Source organism: Anser anser, assembly GCF_964211835.1.
Source record: "Anser anser genome assembly, chromosome: 1".
NCBI lineage: Eukaryota > Metazoa > Chordata > Aves > Anseriformes > Anatidae > Anser > Anser anser.
Window position 1 is genome coordinate 197,401,905 of NC_139720.1, and position 23,328 is coordinate 197,425,232.

At 37.4% G+C, this 23,328-nt stretch overlaps 1 protein-coding gene and 1 long non-coding RNA gene across 2 annotated transcripts in view; one reads left to right on the forward strand and one right to left on the reverse strand.

The window, feature by feature from the left end:
* On the forward strand, positions 1-16,780 carry DCUN1D5 (defective in cullin neddylation 1 domain containing 5). Its single transcript, XM_083848723.1, has 8 exons — positions 1-320; positions 2,798-2,889; positions 5,239-5,309; positions 5,698-5,789; positions 11,157-11,265; positions 11,359-11,463; positions 12,281-12,383; positions 13,169-16,780. The coding sequence occupies exons 1-8, from the start codon at positions 235-237 to the stop codon at positions 13,222-13,224; spliced, it is 714 nt and encodes a 237-aa protein (XP_083704849.1). The 5' UTR covers positions 1-234; the 3' UTR covers positions 13,225-16,780.
* Positions 15,365-23,328, reverse strand: part of LOC310904265 — a 13,591-nt gene continuing 5,627 nt past the window's right edge. Inside the window, exon 2 of the long non-coding RNA XR_014588170.1 lies at positions 15,365-22,803. This is a non-coding gene — a long non-coding RNA (uncharacterized lncRNA). The remainder of the gene's footprint in view (positions 22,804-23,328) is intronic.

Sequence of the window (23,328 nt, forward strand, 5' to 3'; positions counted from 1 at the left end):
GTCACTTCCTGCCCAGCGGCGGCCGCGTCCGGGCTGCCCGCTGTTCCTTCAGCGGCCGCCGCTCGGTTCCTCGCTCCCGGCCCGTGGGGCCTGCGCGGCCCGGGGAGCAGCAGCGGGGCGACGCGGGGCTCCCCGGGGCTCCTCTCTCCGCTCTCGGCCGCCGCAGCGCTGAGCCCGGCGGGGCCCCGGCCGCGGCCCCCGGCAGCGGGGCGGCCTCCGCCCCGAGGCAGGACGATGCCGGTGAAGAAGAAGAGGAAAGCCGCGGCGGGGGCGGCGGCGGCGCAGGACGAGGCCGGCCTCAAGAAGTGTAAACTCGGCAGGTACCGGCGGGGCGGGGCGGGCCAAGGTGGCCGCTTGTGGCCCTCAGCACGCCTCAAAACAGAATCAAGACATTCTTCATTAATAAATTCCGGAGCCTGAAGGATCTCGAAGCATTTTGTTGATCAAAATGTGTAGAAAGTGCATTATTATCTGCAGCGTTTTTATTAATATCATGGTACTTACCGCACTCTATAGATACCTTAAAGGAGGCTGTAACGAGGTGGGGGTTGGTCTGTTCTCCCACGTGCCTGGTGACAGGACGAGGGGGAATGGGCTAAAGTTGTGCCAGGGGAGGTTTAGGTTGGATATTAGGAAGTACTTCTTTACTGAAAGGGTTGTTAGGCATTGGAATGGGCTGCCCAGGGAGGTGGTTGAGTCGCCATCCCTGGATGGTGTCTTTAAAAGACGTTTAGATGTAGAGCTTAGTGATATGGTTTAGTGGAGGACTTGTTAGTGTTAAGTCAGAGGTTGGACTGGGTGGTCTTGGAGGTCTCTTCCAACCTAGATGATTCTGTGATTCTGTACCTGAAATGGCCATTAGCATGATAAAGCATTGGCATGGTGTAGCAGGAGCTTCCAGCACGGCTTTCCGCAGGAGCTGTATGCCTCCTTAATCTATTAGACCTTTCCAAGTGTGTCAGTAAAATAGTGGTTACGACAAACATCCTGAGGACATAAGAATACAAAAGACTTACGAAATCAATGCTATGGGAATGGCTATTGCAAGAAACTGTGGCGTATGCCCTTCCTAATAGGTTGACCTTAGAGGTTGAGGTTAGAAGTCACTAGGCTTTTATCTTCTTATGACTGATCACTTTGGATAGCTGTTCTGGAGCTCATTTTTTGTACTTGTTAATGAGCTTTTAGTTTCAGTCTAAGTTTATTCACAGCTAGTGCTCGATAACCTTTCTTGTGTCAACATTATCATAGAATCATAGAGTATCCCAAGTTGGAAGGGATCCACAAGGATCACTGAGTCATCCTTTATCTAAAGCTTCTTCCTCATGGTTCTGCCTCCAAGTGCATTTGGAGTGAGTGCTTGTGTTTTCTTGTGCTTTTTTTAAATCAAACAAGCCAAATTCTTCTGGTTCGTAAGAGATTTTCAGTTTCCTTGCCCATCCTAGTCCTTCTCTGCAGCTGTTCCAGTTTCAGTTCATCTTTCTTGAATGTTGCTGACCAGAACTTTATTCTAACTTCTTTTGACTCGACAAAATCTTTTGGAAGCTTTTTTTTTAAATAAAAAGCTTTGCATGAAAGTCACTGGTTGGACAAAAACTATGAAGTAAATGAAACTCACTGTTAGCTGGTAACAAAATGGTAAAGATACGAGCATTTTTAATATAACATTTTTATATAGCTATATAATGCTAATATTTTTTAAATAAAAATTGATTACAAGTGTATATATGTGGGTATATACTGGCTGAAAGCATCAAGCAAAAGTATGGCTCTTTCTTTCTAGTGACTTGTGTTTTTAATGGCAGTTTAATGGATGGTTGTCTGTGGTACGTCTTTAATTGCAGCTTTCAGCACATATGGCTTCATCTTAGAAAGCACTGCTTTTCCTCCTAGTGAAGCTTAAAGCAATACATGGGAGGTGTTAATTTTCACCTCATTCTTAGAAATCTTAGCATGTTGTAAAAGTATGTAATTTGTATTGAGAGGAGAGTGCGTTGTAAAGGTGCTATAACTCCTCCCTGAGCAAAGATGCTTTCATGTGTCAGTGTTTTTACTGGAAGAAATCAGTTCTTTTCTGTATTCTTTCAAAGAATAACAATTTAAAAAAAAAATCACTTCCTAGGCAAATGAGATTGTATGCCACATAAGGAAAATAATGTGGGGGGTGGGAGCTGCCTTTGCGGAGCAGTTTTGGTCCTTCCATAGATTGCATATTGCTATTCTGGTGTGTGTACTAAACAGCTATAGAATTTAGAGATTTAGTTACATGTTTAATGTAAACAAACTGACTGAATTTTCTTTCCAAATTTGGATGCCTAAATATAAATAGCCTGACTTTTATGTATGTCAAACTCTGCAGCTCCTGTTGACCTAAATTGGATCTGTGCATATTCAGCACCCTTGAAGATCATGCTGCTTATTAGAGACCTGACTTTAAACGCCTGTATATATAAGTATAAGCAGATAATGGAGCATTTGAATTACTGAGCAGTGGTGTTTTAAATATCTGCATGTGGGGGTTTTGGCTTAATATCTACAAGGTGACAATATTCTGGCAGTTGAGAAGAAGTAACGTTTGCAGTAAGTTGGACTATGAGAAAGTTGCATTTCAAGGTAACTTTCTGTTCCAACAAATGTTGAAATAGGATGACTGACAGTTGTCTCTTAACAGATTCAGCTTTTTTATGTATATTGACTTTGTGAAACAGTTTACCTAGTTTGAACTAATAAACACTTAGAATTTAATTTGATTTCCCATTTCTCAAAGTAACACTTATTATTCTTGTGTTTCTCTAAGCTATTGCAGATCACAAGCCTCTGGTAAAGTAATAAGTGGAGAGGAACACTTTTCAAGCAAGAAGTGCCTAGCTTGGTTTTATGAATATGCAGGTAATAATGTAGTGTATCGATAATTAAAATTATATGGCTTTTTTTAAAACAAACTAACACATCATATTATTTGCACTTTGGTTTTTGTGCTCATGTAGACATAAAAGGTATGTCCATATTCACTTCCTTATAAGACGCGTTTAAATTGTTAGTAAAAGCTATAGTAATTCTCAGTATTTGTTTTTCTATATTTTTCTCTTCTTTCCTCTGTGCTTTATAATTTACTATGATGTTCTTCAAAATGAAATAACTGGTACTGCACTTGAACTGAATGATTCTGCTTCTGATTTTAAAAGGAAAGTGAGAGAGTTTGGACAGAAGTTGCCTTCAGTAAATATCCAGTGTATTCTGCAGCTTATTTACTAAACTGTTACTCCATTTAACTATATGCTTAGAAATTCTGGATCTGTGAACTGTTACGAGTTTCTTGCCTAGTGACTAGTTGAAGTGACTGACTAATTGGAGACTAAAACTCATTATTGGCCAGTTCTCAGTATGAAATGATTTATCTGCCAGGAATTGGTTTGGGCATGTGAATCAGAACTGATACCTTTCTGGCAGTCTTTCCAGAGTAATGAACTACTCTTGGTTCTAGTAATCTACTTTCTAACTTGCATTTGAGGCATGCTCTTTTGGAATCAGTCTTTCCTGGGAAAATTTTCCTTTCAGTTTTGTTGATTTTCTTCATATAAAGTTTGTAGGCATTGAGTTACCTGCACAAAATTTTATTTTTTTAATGCCTATAAATGTTCTTGTTGAATCAAGAACTGGGTGTACAAAATTATACATGTGACATATTTAGATTATCAGTTAACTAACATTTTTAGCATAAAATGGGTTTCCAGTGAAATTAGACGCAGTTAAATATATATTTCCATATACTCAGCAAGTAGAGAAATGAAACCTTTGTATTGAGAGTGTACCTCTATGTGTACATACAGTACATAATGTCTGAATTGTATACGTGATTTCTGTGCCAGAAAACTGATTCATATTTTGACGTCATTACCAGAGAACTGCTCTGCATGTGTAATAATTCATAATTACTTCATACCTTAAACTTGCAGGCTGTTTAACATGTTCTATATAAGGGCTTTGTTTTGCCTTGTTTAGCTAGGTTAAAAAAAATAAAATGTGCAATGTTTTTAAAGAGGTAAGCGTTCGTGATCTTAAATGCCAGTTGTTTTATTTTCCTGTACTACTAGTCATTCTCAATATCTTTTTATTTAGCATGTTCTTATCTCGCAGTGAATAATTATTTCAAATATGTTATCCAAACTCCTGAAAAGAGTTCTGCTTAGAGTAACAGCAGATATAGATGAAGGGGAGACAGGTATCGTCAAGATCTTTTTTTTAAAAAGAGGGCTTTCTGTCTAACTAGCAACATTTGCCGAAAATATCACAGAATGGTATTTTGGTGTGGAACACATAGCCTTTAACTTTTACATAGGTTCATACTCACTAAAACCATGTTAACAAAATGATCCAAAATACATCGAAATGGAATGTCAGCAAGCCTTCTGATAATACTTGGATGTTGAGCAGAAGTCATTTTTGTAACAGGCTCAACAGAAATAATGGAAACCAGAGGGATTCAGAGATACAACTGATTGTATAATGTGTCCGTATGTGCTCTTTAAATATGCTGTATTGCTGCTTTTTGGAAGCATTCTTTGTATTAAAAGGGAAAAGTGACAGCATAAAACTAACTGTTGTGGCCCCAGTCAAGGTAATTTCAATATAGTCAAGTTTTTTTTGTGCTTTATACATGGTTAATATGCGTAGCATTTTTCTGACTTACCACTCTCCCCATATTATTTAGCATCATAAAGAATTTAACATATTTATTATTAGATTCCTCCTCTGCTGTGTTAGTGTGAACCTATAATGCTAACATGGTTGAAAGAGTAATATCCATAACAGTAACTCAGATAGGAAATAGAGGTTTTTGTTGTTGTTAGAATAACTATTTGAAGAATATTATTTTTAGAGTAGAGATACACAGCAAAACTCCGTGAGTCAATTTGAAGCTCACCGGAGGCTTATGAAAACTCACATAAGCAAAATGTTTGCTGTTCTAGGGAGGTAGTTCACAACAGTTCTGTTTTAGTTTTGCTTATAGTCTGTACTGTTATTTTTTTTAGGTAATGCACTCACCTCCAAGTTGCAACTGATGTAATGGTTCTAACACAATAGTTACTTCATAGAATAATTAATTGTTTTTGAAGATAGCTTATATGAAATGTAGTCTAATTCTTGTGTGTAACCCTTGCAATGATGCAATTCAAATGTTACTTACATTTCATTGAATGTTACTTATATTTCAGTCTGGTTCCTTTTGTTTTGAAGGTCCTGATGAAGTTGTGGGGCCTGAAGGAATGGAAAAGTTCTGTGAAGACATCGGTGTCCAGCCTGAAAATGTAGGTTTCTACAATACTAGCAACCCTTTAAAAGGAGTTACTGGATTAGTAGATTTAGTTCTGTATACAAATCTTAAGTTCAGTAAGTAAAGTGCTGTGTATCTTGCTACGTTTAGGAGTTGTTCTAAGATTTTGTCTGAATACATCAATTATGTGCAGCTGTTGTTCGTGTTTTTGTTTGTTTTATTGTAGTACTTTCATCTTCAGAAATTTAAATTTAAGGGCATGATTGCACATGGCTGAATTATGAATTTATTACTAGCAAGTAAAGTGCAAGCATGTACAATTGCTGGAGTGTTTAAATGCTTGGAATTTTCTTCATTGGCATCTAGAAATCAGTCTTACGTATTAACTCCTTTTTCTCCCCTTGTTTTTTTTCCCCCTCCAGATTATTATGTTAGTTTTAGCCTGGAAGCTAGAGGCTGAAAGCATGGGGTTCTTTACCAAGGAAGAATGGTTAAAGGGGATGACTTCATTACAGTAAGTGGTTTGTTTTTGGGTTTTTTTGCACATATGCAAAAATGTTCAATTTTTCTTTGTACCAGTAGCTTAATGATTCTTGCCCTCAGTTTTGTGTACGTTGGCAGTAAGACACAGAACCTCTCGGTTTGGGGTCCAGTCTCAGTCACCAAATGGAAATATCTGGTGTGTTTCATCAGATTGTGAATCCAATGCATTCACTCAAAATTTTGTCTAACATTAATTAAATCAGGCTTTGGTGGCTTCTTATTAGAAAAAGGTATGTTACAGACTGGCTATCAGACACACGTAAGCAGATCTGGAGATCTCCGTGAACATCTCAGCATTGGTATTCTGAGAAGTTTGTTGCTGACTTCCAAGCTGTATAGATAAGGACTGTTGATAATCTTCAATCATTACTGTTATTTATCGGATACAGGTCAGAAGCAATGCTTAATGCATAGGTAAAATAACACTTTTTTTGATTTATAAATGCACTTCTCACATCATTCAGTGAGCAGGAATTTTTGGTGAGATTATGTTCTGGCTAAAGAGCGTGATTCATAAAACTAATCTGCTTTGGTGAGGCTTGGTTCAGCCATCACATTTTGTTTGTTCTTCATGAAACATGATACATGAATGTTTTTAAGGGTGACTTCTTATGATACTGCATTCAATTAGATTTGGATGCATGAATTTTTAGATGCAGTGTGTAAATGGGTATAACTGAGTCACTTCTCTGAAGTACTTAACTTTTACACCCAATTGGAAGGCTTCAAAAGTCAGCCAGGCTAGCGAAAAGGTAAGCAAATGTATGGAGTCTGCAGCTCCTCAGAGCCAATACTGTAGATTGTATTTCTATCTAATAATCTGCTGTAGTTAGGAATATTCATTTCAAGACTAGAGCTTGTCATGCTTCAGATTTAACGTGTTTGAGAAAATACGGTACTGATGTGCACTTTATATAAACGGACGTGTAATCAGAGCAACTGCTAAGCCTAAACAGTTACTCAGGGGAAGCAAAACAATACAGGTTGTGCTAGTCATAGGCTTGTAGACTAAGCATCTGGATAAAGCTGTGACCTTCATATGAAGGAACTAAAGACTGAATACCTTAAAAAGAGTATAAGTCTGTAGGCTTGAATTGTTGAATATTCTAGGGGGGGAATCTATTTTCCTGTGATAGATTTGACAAATCTTTTCAGAGAGAAGGATTTACACTTAAAGCAATAGAGTATTATTACGTTCTTGCACAGCATTGTTTCAATTTTGCATGAAGAAATGACATTAGAATGCATTAAAAGCCCCATGTGTGTTCTAAGTCTGATTTATATTACAGAATCCTTATTCCAAAATATGTGGAATTCCACATAATGTAAGTGCATGAACAGTGCTGGATGGAATTCAGCTCCAGATTAACAAGTGTGGTTTGTGTGCAGGAGCTGGATTTCTTAAGCTCTTTTTGCAAACTTTGGAGATCTAGCCAGTGTAGTGGAGCCTAGGGAGGTATTCAGTGTATGCTAAGGCATTGTGACTGGTCACCCAAATTGCTTTTAAGGGTTTCTTCACTAGAGCTCTGTGAATGGCGACACCTAAATCTGAAGTCTTACCTACATTTAGATGCCAACATTGGGTGCTTGAATCTTAGTGACCACCAAAATTTGTGTTTTTTAACCTGTAGCTTTCTGATATGCTGATGAGATTTCCTCTTCAGAGAGGAGGAAAAATAAGTATGTGATATACCATCAAAAATGAAGGTGGCTCAAGCACTAAATGGCAGCTTATTAGACTTCAGTACAAAAGAGAGGATTCCAGTATGTTGTGTTGGTAGCGTGAATCCTGTCCTGTACATATATTTGAAAACTGGTTGTCTGAAACTCTCTTCTTGTAGTTGGCAGAGTACCTCAGGTGGGCAGTTTGTTTCACCTGCTTAGGATGAAATGAATAGCCCTCAGCAAGGGGCTGTTTATCTACACTTGCACTGGAGGCTGAATAACTTGAACTTGAGCATTTAACCCTTGGTATCTGACAAATAGGTCAGAAGTGTGCTCATGTATTTGTCAGATGTGGGCTGTATAGGCCTACAAAGAAAAACACCTAGGTATAAAATGAAGGTCAAGAAAAAAGGATTAAAATTCATGATTTTATTAAATTCCCCATTGTTCGAAATAGCTAAAAGCAAACAAACAATTCCTTGTGTAAGAAGTGAGGCTTTAGCAGATGCTTTCTCTGAGTACTTCTCTTTGGCTATTGTCTGAACCTTAGATTATTAGTAAAATCTTATATTAAACATCTTTGGAAAATAAGTGGCCAGGTAAAGGGGAGAGAGACAAAATATATCCCAACTGTGGGAAAGATCTATGTTTTTAGGTACAAGAGAAGTCAAAGGGGAGCGGGAGGGGGGTGCACAGGGTAGGAAAGCCAGGTTTGTAATTTGTCTGTTTGCAATTATTAGTAGAAACTTAGATGGGTTGTTTTTTCTTGAAAACCTAATACCAGCTCATTTTCCACTTTTGAATTTTTGTAGCTATTGCCTTTCTTTTTCTTTGCTGCTGGGCTAATGCAAAGCATCATGTAAATACTTACTTAGTGTATGCTTTAGTCCGATTTCTGGTCTCCAGACCTGTAGATCAGTTGAAGTAACAAAATCTTTGCGTTGTCAGGACATGGGGGAAAAAAAATGCACCTTTGCTCTTTAAGCTGATACTTCCTTGGGCCTCTCCATGCTCCAGTTACTACATAAAACCTAAATTTCAGAGGATCCTGTCTCAGAACATGAAGAAGGCAAGATAATTTATTTCCTTTCCTCCCTTAGGAGGGCTGAATGATTGTCAGGGAGAGGGGGGAATGGCTTGTAGATTCAAAGATCATTCAAACTACTTATACATTACCATTACTAGATGCTTTTAGTTTAATGTTTGTATTCCTCTTAATTTTTCTTCCTAATTGAAGAAAAGACAAGCATGTGTGAATAAACATGGGAATATTTGAGTAGGAGATTCTCTATCTTTACTCTGCCCATGTCACCTATGCCTCAAATGAGCTCTCTACCTCAATAGAAACAAAAATAGGACTGCTTTGTGATGCTAATTTAAGTTCTGTGTTATAAATATATATAGGGATATGAAGAGAATACAGTAAGCTAAAGTCGTTTTGTTGTTTTTGAGGTAGCTTTTAATACTGTTTTCCATCAAAGGCAGTTTGAGAATTCGTATCTTTTTTTCTTGTCTCTGTACAGCAGTTTGCTGTCACTTTACTTGTGCTAATTAAAAGGCTGTCGTGGCTTTTTTTTAAGCTAGGAAAATGATTCTGGGTGATCTCAGTCATCTTGTTGATGGTGCAGCAATCCAAACGGCTGTATTTAAAAAAAAAAAAGTTTGACTATTCCTTAGTGCACTGGTGTGAAGAAAATCACTGCCTGGGTGTGGGAGTGCCTTAAATGGCTTGAAGAGATTTGTCCCTGCAAATCCTGAGAGTAGCGCATGTCTGAATGTGATCCGTTTAACTGCTCAGCTTTAAATAGGTTGACAATAGCTCAAGAGTCTTGAGACTTGATAATTAGCACAGTTTCACACTAATTATATCAAGAAAATCACTTGTTACAATACCTATTACCAATAGTACAGTAGACAGTAAGTTTTACTTTGTATTTAAATTTATGAATATTTGAGGAACTTTAACAGAATATTTTGTAGGAAGTGTAGATATACTGAAATTTGTGTGGATCCATATTAGTATGTTAAATAACCTCAGTCAGGTTACCTTTCACAAAATGCCTGCTAAGCCTACTGTAAGTAACTTGCCTATTTTACTAGTACACAAGCTGCATAATCACCTGGATACGTGTTAAGTAGTAGACTTCTACTCAAACGTAGACAGGTACTGTAGTATGAAGGTCTGAATGCAGAAAGAAGAGATGTTATGCTATAAGGTCATCTCATTTTATACTCATGATAATGTTTTAAGGGTTAAAGGATACAACACTGAGACCAATCACGTAGTTGAAGACAGGGAAAAATATCTTCAATTTTACCTAATTTTTTTGAACAACGGTTCTTTTCAACTTAATATATTTTTTTATTGTAAAATGTTAGCTCTTGTCATTTAACTATGCAGCCTAATTAGCTAATAGCTTTATTTATTTAACACTGACCTTAGTTTGGACTTGGGGCTGGTGGAGCCTATAACAAAAAGGCTCCACCAGCTCGAATTGCTACATCTCTCTCCTTGCAGCTGTTCTGACAGAGACAACCACAGGTGCATGCGCAGGCTAGCAGAACTGAGGAATAGGAAGCACAGCAGCAGTGCAACATCTTAGCAATGTGCTGCAGTACTCCTGAAGTGCCCTTGGCTGTGGGCCTGTGTTGCAAGTCCAGAAGGAGCTGTGAAAGATGCAGTGTTCTCAGAGAGGCAGGCTACCAGCAGAGGGACGGGTGCACCAAAGGAAATACTTATGCACATTGCTTCTTCCCTGTGTTAATGAAATTATTGTTTCTGTCACACAAGACAAGGTGGAAGCTTTTTTTTACTCAAAGCAGCCATTATCTTATAAAAATAAAATATGATTATAGTATAACACCTATTCTCCTGAGTGAGCCTTTCCTGGAGGCTTTACAGGTGTAAGTTACGTTCTCCAGTGCCAGTGTTGGCGAAGCTAACAGATTTTTTTTATTTGGAAACAGAAGTCCTTGCTAAATAAAAATACATGAAGACCTTTATGTCTGGGATTTGAAATAATTTCTGGGCCTAAAAAAGGTTTTTTTCTGGCGAAGGGTTTTCATGCCAGCTAGCAGACCTGTAAATTGTAGTACAACCTTGTGTTTTCTGTTGAATAACTACTGACTAGTCCAGGTGATAGGCTTATCAGAGCTTGCATTTATCAGCCATAAACTACTCTCAGGCCTCTGTAAGCTTTGCAGAGTGCCTCCTCAATCCTGCCAATCATAAACATGTACAGTCTTGAAGTGTTTTTTTACTGTTTTTTTCAGAGGTACATGGCAGAGAATCCAGCTGTAAATAAAGATTTTGTGTATCACCTTAATGTACACTGAATACTCGTCTCCAAACTTTCACAATGATTGGAAGATAAAATAGTTATGGATATTAATATAAACTGCAGAGTATGGCACAGAAAGACTATTTGAGAAGTAAAGCTGAGACTGTGATATGTTGCTGCTAAATTATTTTTTTTAAACTTGCTTAAAGTATAGAACCACAGCATTCATCGTGTCAGTAAAACATTGAACATGTTCAGTGTTCAAGTCACTTTCGTAGTATTATTACTGTAAGCCTGACAATTGCATTTTAGTGACTTTAATTGTTTTACGTTTCCTGGAATGGTTCAAATGTTTTGTTTTGAAATTCTAACATATTTTCCTTTATTTTAAGGTGTGACTGTACAGAAAAGTTACAGAGTAAATTTGATTTCTTGCGGTCGCAATTGAATGACATTTCATCGTTTAAGAATATCTACAGATATGCCTTTGATTTTGCAAGGGTAAGACTACTGGAATGTTAAAGAACTTCTAGTTTTACTTACTTAATGAATTTGTACTTGAGTGTTTTTTGTGCTTTCTTTATTTGACCTTAGGACAAAGACCAGCGAAGTCTTGATATCGATACTGCAAAATCCATGTTAGCTCTTTTGCTTGGAAGAACTTGGCCACTGTTTTCAGTATTTTATCAATACCTGGAGGTACACATTTCCTTGACTTCTTGGTTGATGGCATGCTTGTTGGGCTGTTCTGTGAAAAGATTTCAGGATTTGTGTTTGGATCAAGAATGTATCCGTATTTCTTCTTTTCCCTTGCTCAGGCTGCTTATGTAGTTGTGCTGTGCTTGTATGCGTCACTGTGCCCCACTCCCCTTCTCTCATAAAAGACAGCTAAAATTCTATCTTAATTAGGCTATAAAGGTAAAATTAATAGCATCTTGGTCTCTCCAGCTTACACCTGTGCAGAACTTAGTTTGCTTTGTGTAGGTGGGATATGTCGGTAACTAAAGCTGTGGCTGGCTCAGATTCTGCTCAGCTATAAGCAGCTTGGTAGTGTGGATGTGCATACATTGAGGAGCATGCTTGCCTTGATACTGTTCCCTGGCTTCAAATCAGTATTAACATTGGAAAGCACATGTCCTTACGATCATGCTATATGTACTCTGGAGAAAAGATTTCTGTAGTTGCTCATTCTAGAAACATCTTAACTAAGCACGCCCCACTTCAGGGCAAAATGAATATTTGCCCATTTTTAAAGCGTCAGAGCAGTGAATTGATTCCTTGGTATTTCAGTCTTGCTCTGATCTTCTTTCAAGAAGCTATATTATGTTGTTCTAGAACTACCAAATACGTACTGTGTAGTAAAGTTGGAAAAATGAGGGAATAGTAGCCATTGTTATCCATTGAATTGTTTATTAGGAACTGACAAGATAAAATTAGAGAAACTAGAAATAATATGCAGCATTGTCAGATGTCATTTGACACTTTCAGTGTTTTAAAATTAAATTGTTTTCCCTAGCAATCGAAGTATAGAGTTATGAACAAAGATCAGTGGTACAACGTGCTAGAGTTCAGCAGAACTGTCCATGCAGATCTTAGCAACTATGACGAAGATGGTGCATGTAAGTATTCATAACTTTGTTCATTCTACTATTACTTTTAGTATTTTCAGTTGGCATATAACATTGTTATAGGAATTGAATGTACTAGAAAATAGTATAAGGTATAAAATAATTCTTCAACAATACATAGAAAAACTGTCCTAATAGTCACACTTTCAAACTGCAGATACTAATTTTGCTAATATGGCAGAAGCATGCTGGCGTACTTGAGTGAACTTGTATCCAGTTTAAGGATCCAGTATAGAGACTTGCTAGATGAAACTGTAGTCTTGGAAACAAAACTACAAACAGCAAACTTGTATTTTGTTATATATATAATAAATTCTTGTTAAATTAGAAAGTCGTCTAACTACTAATACGTGATAAATAGCTTATGAGGATGAATCTCCACTTAGCTGATAGTCAGTCCTACTGTGGCTGAATTGCTTTAGGCATCCCATCGTGTTCTTTGTTTTCTAATTATGTGCAATTCTGAAAGGTCTAACAAGAAGGAATTACTTGTCCTATTTTAGAATATAACCTTATTTTTTGTGCTTTCCATTCAGTTCAGTGCACCTGTCAAGTGTCAGGAACATTTTTTTCATAGTTCTGTGCATAGCGTTATTCATGCACCTCTTGCCACCCTTGGACTAAAGTGATTGTAGGCATATTTGGGTGTTCATAAGTGTTTGGCTATAGTGGTTGACATAGATGTTGCCTAGACTAACGGTTTTAATCATCATACGTTAAGAGGAAATGTTTGAAAGACACTGGTAAATATAACACCAAGTTTTGTCCATTTGCAGGGCCTGTACTTCTGGATGAATTTGTTGAATGGCAAAAAGTTCGTCAAGCGTCATAGCAAGAATTTAAAAGAAAATGCAAGTTTTTTGGTGCCCGCCTGTACACAAACTAATGAGAAAAACAAAGGATTGCATTTTCATTCTTATGAAAGACTTTACAGTAATTTTTTTCCTTTTTTAAGGAAGTTTTCTTGTTACATGTGATATGGGCATTGAACCACACCTCTGAGACTGAAAGTTGGAGTTCTTGTTTTTGAGTCTTATGTTTATAGCATTTATTTCAGAACAATAAAGATTCAGATTTGTGACAAAGGCCTAAAAGTGAAGAATGTCCCTTGAATGTGAGTGTGGTGTCGATTTTTAAAACCAAATCTTTAAGATTATCTTTCTCGGAAGTGCCCTTTGCTATGAATTGTTGAGACCTTAAAAATGCTTAACTGGCACTGTCGCTTGCTGATTGGTATGATTGTCTTGTGCAACAAATGTTAGAAAGAATGACTAATTATTTGAGCCCTGGGTGGGGGTGTGCTGTATATTAAGTATCGGTCATGGGTTGTACCACAACTTTCAGCTCCTTGTGGAGATAAAGGCCTTAAACTTTTGTTTTTTTCAGTACCCACCCAGTGGCACGGCGTTTAATGGCAGACACTTTTTAAGCAGAAAGGTGTAGGGTGTATGGCTCTACAAGCAGAACAGCTGAAAACAAGTTGCCTGTACTTCAGATGACAGAGATACTCTGTGGTGCAGAAAAGCAGCTTCAAATTTTTACTACAGTTTAGACTTTGGATTGCTTTGTATAAGAAGTGCAATTTATATTTTAAAAGGGAAATCTGGAAAGACTTGGCTTCAAGTTTCGCTTCTTATGCGTTTTGGACCGGAAGCATTCACAGCATGACTTTCATCTCCCTGGAAGTTTTTCCATGATGTAAGAGACTATTAAATCATCCAGTTTTGACCTGTATATAACAGGCTAATAACTTTTACCCTGTTATTCATATATTGAGTCCAATAACTATTGTGATTGCCCCTTTTAGGCACTCAGTATTTGTGGCAACCTTTAAATACAGTAGAAGTTTGTCACTTTACCTTTCTGCACAGGAAGCTGAATGCCATCGTTGAGAAAGAAGGGGATTTTAATAAGTAAATGTGAGAAACCAAAATAGGAGAGAATGAAGCATTTGTAACTTCTACTTTACTGCATACTTACATTATTTAGACTGTGATAATGCCATGAGACTCCAGTCAGTGATCAAGGCCTCATTGTGCCAAATACTTTAGCAGCTTGAAATAAGAATAGACAATGTAAGATAGGCATGACTTGAAGATCTTTGCCTCAGGGAAATGACTTCTGTTTTGCACATCCCTTATTCATACTAACAAGCATGAGTTTTCCTATCACTAAGGAAAGCTTTATTCCCAAGATGATGGATTTTTTTTTACAGGGAGACTTGGGGGGGAAGGGTAATGAGAAGGGAAGAAATAGCAGAAAGAAGTGGGACAAAGTAACTGTGTGACCATGCTCTCATTCTACTAGGGGATCACCTTTGCTACTTACTCTCCAAAGCTGCTTGCTGTCAGGGCTGCAGGTGGTAGTGCTGGTCAGTGGTGTTCCCTGAGCCATTCTGCAAAGTCACCTGATGGTGCAGTTGAACCTTAGAAGTTTTTGGTTCTGCCCAATCCAAAAGAGCTTTGGGAAGGTGAAGGGGGGGGGGGAAGGGAGGGAGGAACAGTTGAGATACTGGCAGATCACTGTGTTTGTACAGTGGCTAGCGTCTGTATGCATGCAGACATGTGCTATAGCCGTTCTAAATATCTTTCCACCTTTTTTAAGGAAAGTACTTAATTTTAAACCTCATGTAGACTACAACAGTTCTCTTAAGTATCTTACAAGTTGTCCATTTGCATTGCTGATAATTCTGATTTCACCCATAACAGAGTGCCTTTCATTTGGAAATTGCCCTAGTCTACAGAAACTCAGTGCCAGAATGAGAGTAACTTCAAGAATCCCAGGATCAACTGATAGGGTAAAATCCTAAAATGCACAGCATAAAGATATGCCAATTGACTTATTTCTAGGGAAGTCCTGCTATATATTAAATCTCTGCAAGGACACTGATTCTGAAATGACTTTCTAAAATTCACTTCAATGGCTTTCCTTGCTTAGTATGTTCCTGTCATAACTGGGAGATTCTCTTTCCCAGTGTTGAAATAAAGGTTAGAAATTGAACATTTTGTAGTGTGATGGGGGGGGTGGGGAGAAATAATCCTTTTTTTAGGTAATTGCGAACTGTTGTGAATTCAATTTAAACCAGTTGGTTCTAGAGGATGGTATTAGTGTCTAACAGTAGGAGTGATGCATCTACCAGTCCAACATAGTCAAGTACTTACCATTAAGGTGTAAGACACTATGTGATGTATCATTTGTATCTCTGTTAAGGTTTTATCAGTATTCCTATAATAAATCCATGTTTCAGGGATTTATAACTTGGTTGTGTGTGTGATTGAAAATCATCAGTTACTGTAAAACTTTGACTGGGAATGAATGTATTTAAACTACTTAAAATCAATATAGTTTTTCAAATCTGAATAAAATAGGATTTTAAGTTATGTTCTTGTGCTCTAAACTGCAATCAGATATATTGTTTAAATGTGAACTAATGGCTTGTACAGTTTCATTGTGAGCTGGTCACTTTTATTAGCTATCTTTTATTAAATCACCTTACAGCTTAATGTGGATACGTGCCAAAAATTGTCATTTTTGTTTTATTTCATGCACATCCACAAGCCAAAACTGGCTTCAGTTAAATGCTTTCTTTAGCCTTTAAATTTTAATTTTCCTTTGCTCAGGTGCATTTTAGTCTATCGAAAAAATAACACCTTATTTTCAACTTCTTATGATGAAAGTTCACAGGTGAAAGATGCTGCCATAGCTAAGACAAATAATAAAAGCAAAGGTGAAATGTCTTCCAAAAGTAAATCATAGTGGTGTCTACCTTGATGTTAACATCTTCGCTTTAATCTGACTTTCGTTTCTTGGTACTAATTCTCCCTAACATACTAAATTTTTCTAAGTTCTTAGACAACTTAGTTTTGTTTTTTTAATCTGAAAACACCCACCTGTTCATGGAAAAAGCCATACTGGTAGATCAGAATGTAATATTTCTTCTATGTAAAAATGTGATTTTGAATTAAACAGTCATGTATGTTTACCTGTGTCTTTAACTGTAACTGTAGTTTTGATCCAGTTTATCTTTACTGTTTAAACATCTAATTCTTTACTAATGGCTGTAATTTCACATTTCTATATAGTGGAATTAGGATTTTGCATTTGAGATGTAGATACAAACTTGGTACCAATCACAGATCCCCCCCAGAAGGGGACCCTGTAGTCTTATGTTTCAGTTAAGTTTTTTCATATCTTTCTAAGCTTTGAGCAGATATATTGATATTGACTGAAAAAAGTTGCAAAAGGGACCATAAGACTAATGTTTCTGATGTTCTGATTTTTTTTAAGCTGGTGAACAGTTCTTTCAATGCAATGTGTACAAACTTGTACAGGTTTAGTTTTGTTAAGTATGATGAATAAAAGTGTTATGTAATAGGGCAGAAAACTTATTTTTGTCATGCTGCCTCTTATTTTTTTCTATTGTGTATGTATAAGAGTTCTTAATCATTGAGAGACTTAATTCCAGTAAAATGGATCAGTCTAATTTCTAGACTGAACCTGAATGCTTTCTTTGCTGCTCTGTGCACCTGCAGATACTAGAACCAGAACTATCCCTGAATTGGGAACAACACCACACACCATCCTTGGTTATATCCATGTTAGTAGCTATTGATAGAAGGTGAGGGTCTTGATAATTAACCGTCATGAATTTTGCATTGGATCAGCTCTGTTCCAACAACCTGTTGCAATGCATGTGAATGAAGAGGATGAAGTTCTATCACTCCCCCTTGTCTTAGATCATCGATCTGTTTATGTTTTGTGCCAGGACAATGGGCACAACTTTGTGTCTGGGTATTGGGCACAAACTAGAACACAGGAGCTTCGTTCTAAACATCAGGAAATTTTTTTTATTGTGCAGGTGGCAAAGCACTGGCACAGGCTGCCCGGAGAGGCTGTGGAGTCTCCTTCTCGGAGGTCTTCAAAAGCTGCCCGGATGTGGTCCTGGGCAGCCTGTTCTGGGTGTCTCTGCTTGAGCAGGGGTTGGGCCAGATGTCCTCCAGAGTCCCTTACAACCTCAACCGTTCTGTGATGTGTCTGGGTGTTTTCTGGTGTACTCTTCCATAGTGTCTTTCAGAGCCCATTACCGAAAGGATGAAAGCCAGCATCCTGAGTTAGTGCCACTGCTTCCATATGGATGCTGCTGGTTCCATTACTTGTCACTTTCTCATTGTTGCGTTCCAGTGCCATACCTGCCTCAGGATGCCCTTCCCTCCATAAGGACCATCAGCCTTTCTCAGACCTAAGGCAAGGCCAGTTTGACTCCGCAGTTCTGCTTTCATCTTTTTTGATGGTGAAGTGCTTGATGCCTCCCTGAGTCAGAAAGGTGTTTAGGTGCACGCAATCCAGGCATCGCATCTGTAGCTACAAAATGTGGCAACTGTTCTATTGCTTCTCTTTACCCTTGTCTTCTGCATTATCCTTTCTGACTCTCTAGGAAAGGACAATTATGTGTTAAGCATGTTAAAGACTGAATATGTACTGCAAGATGATGTTGGCTAATGCTACCTTTTTTTTTTTTTAAACCACTTAGAAAAATGAAGTTAGTTTTACAAATCTGTGTACCACTTCATCTAGACTGCAAAATTTAATCTTGGTCATGTTTTTAGCCTAATTAATCAGAGTATGGCATTCCCTATAGGTTAGGGTCTCCCTCTTAGTTTTTCTTGTCTGGATGAAAATTACTCTTGAATAGTAACTCACCATCATAACAGTAGCAGGAGGTGTAAGTTCAGGAATGTTTGATAGGCCTCAGTAGTGGACAGAATTTTATCTCAATGATCTGAGTACAATTTCTTCATCCAAGTTGGTTCCATACATGTTTCTGTTGAATGACTTACCACCTTGTGTTATTAAAATATTGTGGTTTTGTCCTCCTCTTCTACAAAATACGCTTATTGATAAAGATGGTTTAAACAAGTATTTTTCATCTTAAAGTTCTGCCCTAATTTAAGAAAAAAATTGCTACGCATCTTTTGTTGTTCTTGTTGATATGTAATTTTTATCAGCTTGGTAGTGAATTAGTGCTGATAAAAACATTTAAAGGTATTTCTGGGTGATTTAAATTCTAAGTAATATGGAACTTAATTATTTCCATATGCTTTTCAGAGTTATATAAGTTTTATTTGCACTGCGCATCTTGTCTTAACAAATTTAAGGGCTACAAAACAGTATTTCCAGCTAGTTTAAGTGAATGGTATACAAGTCAGGTGATTTAGATGATTGTTTTTTTAATCTTAGAACATTTCAGAAATGTTTGCTGTTACAGTAATTTGAATTGCCTTAAAATGCAATGTTTGGTGTGACTTGTGGCCTGCTAACTGTTACGAGCTGTATGTGAAATTACATTTTGTGTTCAAAATCTGTTACCTCCAAATCCTTTTTTGAAAGCTGAAATATTACCCTATGATGCAATGCCTCTGAATAATCACTTTTAAAAGAAATATGATAAAATTTTAACAGCTAATATTATGTCCTCATCTATCCAGCCAAAATACTTTGAGGATGTGAAATTGTTGGTCAAGACACCTGCATAACTCAGAACACATCTGAAATAAATTACCTTTATTCCATGAGGAATGTAATCACTTGAACATGTATGTTACAGCAACAATAGAAAGAGTAACAAGTACATAAGGAATAGGTCCTCTGTGTATCTGGCACTTGCTTCTGAGTTCCTCTTTTGTGTAATTTGAGGTACTGGTCCTACCTGCATGGATCTACAAAATGCAGCATATTCCCTCACATGCATTTGGTTTTTGCATAAGGGCTGGAGCAGTTATATGAAACATAGCAGTGCTGGAGTGCCAAGGGCTGGGCATGATAATGACACTGATCTTTGATGTAAGATATAAATCTCTCTGGCACACAAGGGAAAGAATAGGAAATACTTGAAAATAAAATACGGTCATATTCTACCACTTTTCCAATCATTTCCATTTCTATTTGTTTAACTGGGGGAATGCTTTGTTCCTGTTTCAGAGTTCTGGTCTGTTTGTATACACAAGATTTTATATATAAAAATGTGTTCCATCTGGTGTTTGACCTAGGGAAAGGAGAAATAGAAAAGAGGTTTCATTCTCCTCATGTTTTCCTATAGCATATGTATATTTGGGGGCTGCTGGATACAGCTGGTCACCTTTCTAACCTATGCAAATCCCAAATCTCTTCTGAGGGGTCTGACCTCAGAGTTAGTTTAAAATTTTGATAGTGAAATGCTGCACCCTTCCTGAATCTTCTGATAGGCTTGTTCAAAACCCATTTACTTTCATTGTACCTTTTTTTTCTATTCTTTTTTCCCCTTCCCCCTGGGGTGGTGATTACTGGTATAAGGAATGAACAGCCTGCTGTGGAAAAATGCCCTCATAGAAATGGAGATGCCAAACATAACAGTGTTTGGTGGAAGACAGTAATTGTTGCTGACACTTGAATGAACCACCAGGATACTTATGTGCCAAGACCTACCCTTAGCCTGTTTCTGTTTTAGGTTGTTTATGGAACTGTGATTTTGGGTCAGGTATTAAATTTTGCAAGGGTATTATCGTACCTATGCTGTACAACTGAGTATATGCTGCACTGAAGTTCATTAGTGTACAATTTGAAATGCTGATTGGTTTAAAGATACAGGGTTAGTTTATTATGGTTTACATACTTTTGATATGTATGGAATATGATGCATAGCTCAATGAATCACTGGTTTCTGAAATCACAGGAAAGCATCCTAAGGGTCAGTAGCTGTTAGTGAACTGATTAAGCTTCAAACTGTGGCTACCTTATATAACTACTACAAAAGGAATAAATACTAATTTTGTAAACTTCTACTTTGGAATGCCAGGTGGAAGACAGGGAGTGCTCACATTCAGGTTGAATTGCTGACCAGGTTTATATGTGTATCACTTTGGGCTACAATTTGAAATGGGTGTGGAATTGGTTGTATTTCTGTTGTGCTTTTATATATATATATATATATATATATATATATATTGCAGAAACAAAGATTGCCATGCTACATTTTTCAGCCTCTTAGATTTAGAAATGATGGGACATAGAGAAATAGAAGGAAGTGTACAAAAGTGTCAGGCAGTGTATGAGATGCTTAACTTTTGGCTGGTATAGTGCATTATACAAACAAAATCATCTGGTATGAATTTTTAGGTTTTGGATGTTTCCTAATGCAGATGCCTAAAATGCTACACAGAGGGCCTGTTCTTAAGGTCTGGGTGTCAAAAATCATGGCACTTTTCCTTTGCACTCATGTAGCCCCTTAATAGCATTCTGGTGACTGCAAGGAAAAGGAAACCATTTAATTGCTCAAAGTTTCCCAAATATGACAGAGCACATGAGGGAACATAAGACCATTGGAATCCTGTTCCTCTCCACTTGCACATTTGTTAGAAATGTCATGCTGGACATTTGGGGTAGATGCACTTTGGCTGTCCCCAGCTGCGTGTGACCCAGAGACAGTGAGCTTCTGACAGATCTGATCTAGAGAAAGGAGTCGGTGAGTGACGCACCCAACAAAATTTTCCTGAAATGTCTGTGTGTTATGGAAATGTGACATGCCAATGCTTTGTAGCTAATCTAAAAGCAAGAATGTTCAAATACCCATTTCAAATCTAAATGAAGCAGAACTGGATTTAACCAACAATAATAGATTTTAGTTTGTTTGTGGACCAAAGTTGCGTTTTTGCATTTCAGAAAGTTCCAAATTTTTTCGGAGTTAGCTCTGTGGGTTTTCAGCTGGAAATATTTCCATCCAATATGCAACAGATTTTGTAAACAAGGAATTGATCACGGTTTTCCATCATGATGCAGTGTCAGTAAAATATAGCTGAAGAATAGGTAGACATGGTTATATGTCCAGAACTTCTTCTGTCCTCAGAGGGCGGCTTACATGGTTGCTTTATTGAATGTTGCTAATCTGTTTTTAGAAGTCCTTTTTACATCACTCCATTAAATTCAGTTTTTGCTCATCGACACAAACCAGAGTTGCATAGGTGGGTCCCATGAAATCAATGAGTCAACGCTTTATGTTCCACCAACACACAGAAGGGGAACAACTGATGCTAGCTGAAATGTTAGAAGTTTGTACGCAGACACAGAAATTCCTATGTAACTGTTTTCTCCTGGTTTGCCATTGTTAATGGTAAAGTCGGCTGTATTATTGGCTCATGGAAACAGTGCCAGGAGTGCAGCAGTGGAGAGCTTGCTGCAGGCTAAGCAACTGAGTTGTTCTAGTGACTTGTGCAGGCTTTGTGGTATGCAGAGGTGCAGGCAATCGCCGCCAGACAGCTAAAGGTCTCTGAGCCCTTTCGTGGAACGTAATTTGAGTTTGTCTACACTATGCTGTGGTCACAGTCACTGCAGCCCAGAGATGCCTCAGTAGTTTCCATTTCAATTAGTTCCTGATAAAACACGGATAGCTTTATCTAACTCTTTTGTTCTTATTCCAAAGATATTAAATAGATGATTTCAAATGTTAGCATAAAAACTAAGCACATCACTACCAGAAAATAGTCAGTTTGAAAGCCTTGCACTAAACAAACTTCTTAAATGTAGCCAAAAGTTCTATACAACTACTACATGCAATGAGGTAAGATGTGTTTCATCACCTAAATGCATGTATTTTCTGCTTATATAAGATACAATTTTATATGCACAGAAGAAAATAAAACAGATTACTACATTTTGGAAATATATGAGAACTTAGAGAATGCCTGTCATGTACTGATCTGAAAGCACTTTGTAGTCATTAATGAGTGAAACTTTGCACAGTATTGTAGCTACAAAACTATTTGGCATTTAATAGACTGTGCTGTGCCAGAGGTCACAGGGCAAGTCACTGGCATATCAGGAGTCTGTAGTTCACACCTGCTTTACTAACCTTTACAATCCTGTCAAAGTTTCATTGGCTTTATGCTTGCAGGAAAGTGAAATTGAGGGACTTTGATACAGCTGTACAGGTGGAATTCATTCTGCATGTAAACATCTACTAATTCTATAACTTTCAGCACCACTTCACATAAATGCGCCTAGGGAAATAAAATAGAGAAGCAATTTTGGTTAGGGATTTGTTTATTCGCTTGCCCTCAACAAGCAGAGGAGGGCTTTAAATCTTAAGATTTGGGGGCAAAATATACTGTGTGTGTGTGCTTACAGTTGTTACTAAATGTTTCTTATTAGTATAAACATTGCCATTGTTTTCTGTTTATAGCCAAACTATAGTGAATTAGCAATATGTTAAAAAAAAATACTATTTTATATTACTATTTGAAACACGAATTTACATGTAGACAACAAGAAATCCTCTGTTCTCTTTTCCTTTCCTTTCTTGTTCTTCACCCCCACAATCGTGCATCTTTCTGGTATATAGCTGCTGTAGAATGGAAAAATCCTGAAGAAAATGTTCAGAAGGCTGAAATAAAGACAAAGGTAACTGTGACTAGAGAGTTTTATTTTATTCATCATTTTACTGAATACTTTGCTTGGAAAATTAAATGTTTGGAATCTAAGCTTCAGAAAAAAGTGTAATGAACTACAGCTACAATATTGCAATACATAGCATTGCTGGGTATTGTAAACATCTGGGAGAAGTTACTCTTGTACAGTTAGAATGGTTTGGGTTGGAAGGAACACCCCTGCCATGGGCAGGGACATCTTCCACTAGATTAGGTTGCTCACAGTTAATATTAAAATCATATTTTGCTTCCCAGTTTTAGTAACAGATATTAGTGGATCTCTCATCTTTCAAGGATTTTTTTTTTTTAATTCTACTGTTATCAAAGCAAAAAATTATTTTTGCTTCCTCAGAATTGCACCTTGGATCTGGTCTTTCCCAATTTTTCCTTGCATGAACAATCTGAGGAAAGTATGTTGTAAAAACAAGAAAGTAATGGTTTCTCACCTAAGCAGTATGATTAAATTTAAATGTGAATATCTG